Source organism: Nicotiana tomentosiformis, chromosome 9 (genome assembly GCF_000390325.3).
Source record: "Nicotiana tomentosiformis chromosome 9, ASM39032v3, whole genome shotgun sequence".
Lineage (NCBI taxonomy): Eukaryota > Viridiplantae > Streptophyta > Magnoliopsida > Solanales > Solanaceae > Nicotiana > Nicotiana tomentosiformis.
Genome location: NC_090820.1, coordinates 88,160,443 through 88,165,621, shown reverse-complemented (window position 1 = coordinate 88,165,621; position 5,179 = coordinate 88,160,443). Strand labels below are relative to the sequence as shown.

At 37.2% G+C, this 5,179-nt stretch overlaps 1 protein-coding gene across 1 annotated transcript; it reads left to right on the top strand.

Annotated features, from left to right (window-relative positions):
* The first annotated feature begins 241 nt into the window (after positions 1–241).
* LOC104085279 (E3 ubiquitin-protein ligase SINA-like 7) lies at positions 242–4,881 on the top strand. The gene is made up of 2 exons (XM_009589282.4): positions 242–842; positions 4,056–4,881. Exons 1-2 carry the CDS (start codon positions 321–323, stop codon positions 4,716–4,718), a joined length of 1,185 nt encoding a protein of 394 aa, XP_009587577.1. The 5' UTR covers positions 242–320; the 3' UTR covers positions 4,719–4,881.
* The last annotated feature ends 298 nt before the right edge of the window (positions 4,882–5,179 follow it).

Genomic DNA, 5,179 nt, shown 5'->3' with positions numbered 1-5,179 from the left:
GATTTAATAAATACAAAATTATAATTTTTAACATAGTTAAACATATCTAAAAATACTTGGAAAAAAAAGATTGTAACGAACAAGTCTTTTGCAGAAAATCCCGGTGCAGCATTCAAATTTCAAATTTCATATCTCCCAATTCGATTTTGTTTCCATGTTTAACAAAGCAAAAACAAAAATTTCCTTTTCTATAGTAAAAAAGCTAAAGTATAAATATAAGATCCCTAAATATAATTGGGCGAAATTAACAATAAAGAAAGAAAACCTAGTGAGTGAGCGAGTATAGCTGAGTTAACTCGTTTTACCTCAAAATAAACAAAATGAAACGAGTGAACCATAGGCCATTATCTTGTTGCCAAATTAGGTCAGAAGAAGAAGAAGAAAAAATGGTGAGATTTTCATTGGGAAGAGAAGAAGATGATAATAACGAAGAAGGACCCAGTAGCAGACCCGTTCCCAAAAAACGGAGAACTTACGGCGGCACTTTCTCCTGTAACGCCGTTAATCGTCAACAAGAACAAGAACAACAACAACAACAACCAGAACGCCGTTGTGAAATTGAAGAAACGGTCGTTGAAGAAGAGGAGGAGGAAGAGGAGGATTTTGTAACAGATGAAGAGCAAGAAGAAGAAGAGGAGGATTGGAACCCGGAATCGGAACCCGAATCCGAGGGAAATCCGGATCCTGGTTTAAATAGATCTAATAATACTGTGGCAGTATTGAATCCGGATCGTGATTTGGAGGGTTCTAGAGGAAACGGGTCAATTCCCGTTACGTTGTCGGATCCGGATGTGTTGGATTGCCCAATCTGCCTTGAACCTCTCAGTACTCCTGTCTTTCAGGTCTATCTTCTTTACCTTATCCATTACTATTATCCTTTATTTCTGTATATATATATATATGATAATTGTGAGATCTAGAGAATCCTTAATTTGCCTTAAAAAATTTGGGAAGGAAATGGACTTGCTCAGAATTTTTTCCTTACTCCCTCACTTTCATTTCTAAATTTGGCTCGTTCTCCGCTACTGTTTGTACATTTCGCCTACTTAGAAGTGGGTGCAAACCACTAAAGCCAATCAAAATGAGAGATTTTTTAAAAAATAAGTAAAAGCAGAATGAAAGACAGTCCTAAATTGACAAGGACGAGCTTTTTCATGAAGAAAGCCTCTCGCCACCCTGAATCAATCAAAAGCTTATCGATTTAATTGAAGGAAACTAAGATGATTAGCATAGATAGCGTACAGAGAGAATCTAGTTTCAAGGTATTCCTTTAATTATTAAGAGTTAAGGGGTTTATGAAAGTAGAGTACTCAAAAGTTTTCTATTTTATTTGTTGGAATTAACCTCTCTATCTCCACAAGGTACGGGTAAGGCTGCGTACACACTACCCTTCCCAGGCCCCACTATGTGGTATTATATTGGATTTGTTGTTGTTGTATTTGTTGGAATTAAATTTGAATAAAGGGATGTCGGGTTCTAGACAAAACTGCTGGTCTTACCACCATATCCTTTCCCAATAGACTTGACGTTCTTCATAGGCAGGTAGGGGTATAAAATCTTCTCTCAAAAATAGACAGACCGGACCATGTCTATTGTTAGTCGGAAAGTAAGTAAAAAAAACTAGATTTCTCTATTTGATTGACAATGCAAATCTATTCGGATTATGTGATAATTTTATAGAGCAAAATTGATAATGATATTTACAAGCTGACCGCACTGATTTGGAATTGAGGCACAATTGATTCATTGTTCTAAAAGAGGTGTAAAAGTTACCTGTTGAAATGACTCAATTGAGAAATGGTTAACATAGTATTGCACTGAAAAGGCACTGCACAGAAAAAAGTGCATTACAGTGACAAAGCATAGAAAAACTGAACCTTTTGAAAACATTTAGTTGGGAGAATTGCTGACAGAAGGATGACTGCTTCAGTGATTATCTCATCTTGTGGGATATATGTGGTTCAAAGTTATGAAATTTCATTCAAATTGAGTTTAACTCGCAAGTATAGGTCTTTGTTTCTTTCAAGTTAGAGGCAGCAATGGTATGTGATGGAGTATAAAACACGCTTAAAAGTAGGTAGATTACTGACTGCCGGCAGGCAGGTTCAACCAGTATCTGTGGCAGGTTAAATTCTTTTGCATTGCATGGCTAATTGGCCTTTGATTTCAAGCTTATCAAGCGGGTTCCTCTCTGATTAGACAATACAAGTGCAGGCCGTCAATAATGGGGTTCTTCTTCTTCTTCTTTCCACATTTATTCCGACTAATCCACCCCATCTATCTTTAAAACACTCAGAATTTCATCTGAACAGAAATACAGCAGGATGCGGTGCTCTAATTCATCTATTTTCCAAGTTTTGTCCTCCCTTGGAGTTGGAGGTTTCTGTTAGTTGCGGCCACCATTCTCTAGGGATAGTCTTCTGGCTTTCTGAAACCATTCCTCTACTTTAATGTGTACAGCCTCAACTTTTGATGGAATCTCAAATAAATATAAACTAAGTTGCATTCTCCATTACTTATGTCTGTTGGGGTCTTCCTTTGGCGTTGAAACCACTTTTGAATCTCTGTGGGATATGGGAAACGTACCAAAGTGGTCGTTAAGTGCCATGCCAAACATTTGCTAGGTGCTCTTTTCTTTCCGCCGCGGTATCCCCGCCACTGTGGAGCACTCTGATCTCCTTCTCCGGCTATTTTTGAATAGTAGCTGCCTCTCCGTAGGTCTTATGGGAGGCGTTTGTTCTACACGATTCCTTTCCCCAGTAGATTTTTCCAAAACACTCGTGATTTTACTGGCAGAATCCATCCAAGTAACCCATATTTGTGTCAATTTCCAGAATGATCACGGCTGTTCTGTTCTCGCTCACAAGGATTCAGTTCAGACATATCTGCCAAAAATATTAAAGTTATGAATCACTAGGTATATTTTCACTTTTCTACCCAATTTTCTGCATAGGCTCTATTGTCCTACTGCACATGCTTGAAAGCATTCACAAATCCATCTCAGATTGTCTTCAACTACCTTGATTCTGCTAGTTGGTCTCCTTCCTCTTTCTACTAGCATGTACCTCAAAAGTTGTTTCTCCTCCATGGAAATATGTTTGCCTCTCCATTACCCCTTGCAATACAATCCCAAATACATTGTTCATTTTTGTAAGTCTAGGGTTAAGTTACTTTATCATGAAGCTCTGTTCTTGCAAATGATTTGGCGGTGCTGGAATTTTTACTCTAGAAATATCAACTCTTATTGATAACAGAAATCCAGTCAAAGCAGGTTACACTTCAGTATTTCTTAAGAAAAAGATCAAGAACTTGGTTTATCTTAATTTCTTACAGATTATGTGGATCCGTTGGTGCTTCTTTAGAAATTCAAGGCAGCTAAACTGTGAAATCCAGTAAGCAAAGTGTTTGAAGTCTGTAACTGTTAGTATTCTTTTGTTGGAGATATATGGTGATAGAAGTAATGTACCTAGGCCTGTTTTTATAACTTATCTTTAGCCGACTGATAAGTCCGGGTTTTAAATGTAGTTACTGCAATGAAAGGCATACAAAGGACTGAGATTCTGATTCAGAAATCTCTGCCCTGTTCCCTGCCAGGGTGGTTAATTCCTGACTGTTTTGTCTAAGAGTTGCAGAACAGCAATACACAGTTTTTAGTCTTAGGTAGAATATAACTTAAGGTGTTCAATTTGTGGTTAATGCAACAGCTTATGGAATTTTAATGCATGAGCCTGTCTAAAAGAAATTATCGAGCCTTTTGAACTAAGCAAGAATAAGGCCACGACTCTAGGGATGTCACAAAAGCTAACAGGAAAGGCTAACTATTGAAGTTTAAGTGCATGTATAGAGCCTTTTGAACCTAACAACAAATTAAGACCATGACTTTACGGTTGTATCAATTGCTAATACAAAATGCTTCTTTTTTCCCCCTTTTTTCTAGAGCTGTGTACTTTTAGAAATCTTTTAGTTTAACAGTAGAGCTGGCATCTGCAAATATTCAAATTGCTTACTAAGAATATTTTCTGACATTTCGTTTCCCTTTCTGGACTTAAATATAGTGTGAGAATGGGCACATAGCATGTGCCTCTTGCTGCATCAAGATTGCTAATAAATGTCCATCATGTTGTTGGCCAATTGGATATAACCGTTGTCGAGCTATTGAGAAGGTTCTAGAATCTGTGAAAGTCTCATGCATGAACAAGAGCTATGGTTGCAAGGAGATTCTGAGTTATGGTAAGAAAACTGACCATGAAAATGCATGCACCTATGTCCCTTGTTCATGTCCTTGCTGCGACTTTACGGCTACTTCAACAAAGGTATATGCTCATTTTCGTGTCAATCATGGTTCTTTGGTGGAGCAAATCGTTTTCAACGCTCACCATCCCATTTATGTAGAATATCATCATACTTGCAAATATCTTCAAGAGAGAACTGAAGGTGTAATTTTTATCATCAATCATATTAGTTACCGTCTTGGAAGTGCTGTCAATATTATCTGTATTGAACCAACCTCAGAAGAGAGAAGGTTCCCTTATGAGCTTGTAGTATCGAATGGGGAGAGCTCTTTTAAACTAGAATCTGTTGCAGAGAGCGTGCCGAAATTTTCACAAAATCTTCCTCTGAAGAAGTTCCTTCTAGTCCCAACAGATGTCGTTGATTCCAGTGCTAAGTTGAAGCTGGATGTCTTCATAAAACAGCGTGAATACACCTGCACTATTTAAAGTAGTTGGAGATGTTGATGTATCATATTTTCATGATAAAATTTTATCCTAGCCGAGGAAGAACTATATTCATTTATGTTTTATTATGCCTTGGCCTGTTAATGTAACATTGCCTTGTAACTTCTCCAGACATTTTATGGCATGAGTTATTGGGTCTGTGCTACTATTTGTAGGGTGAAATTCAAAAATAGCCAGATTTACAAGTGGTAATTGAAAAATAGTCACAGTTTCAATAGTAATCGAAATTTAGTCACTTTTTATGTAAAGATAAATATGAACGAAAATAATGTTCGAAATTCGAAAAATATTCCATCATAATATATTGGACTTCCAGCATAATATGTTGGAAGTTCATACATAGGTGCTCCAATCTCCAATATATTATGCTGGAACTTTTCGCGTGTTAGAGTGCTGGAAGATTATACATAGGTGCATCAATCTCTAGTATATTATGTCGGCAC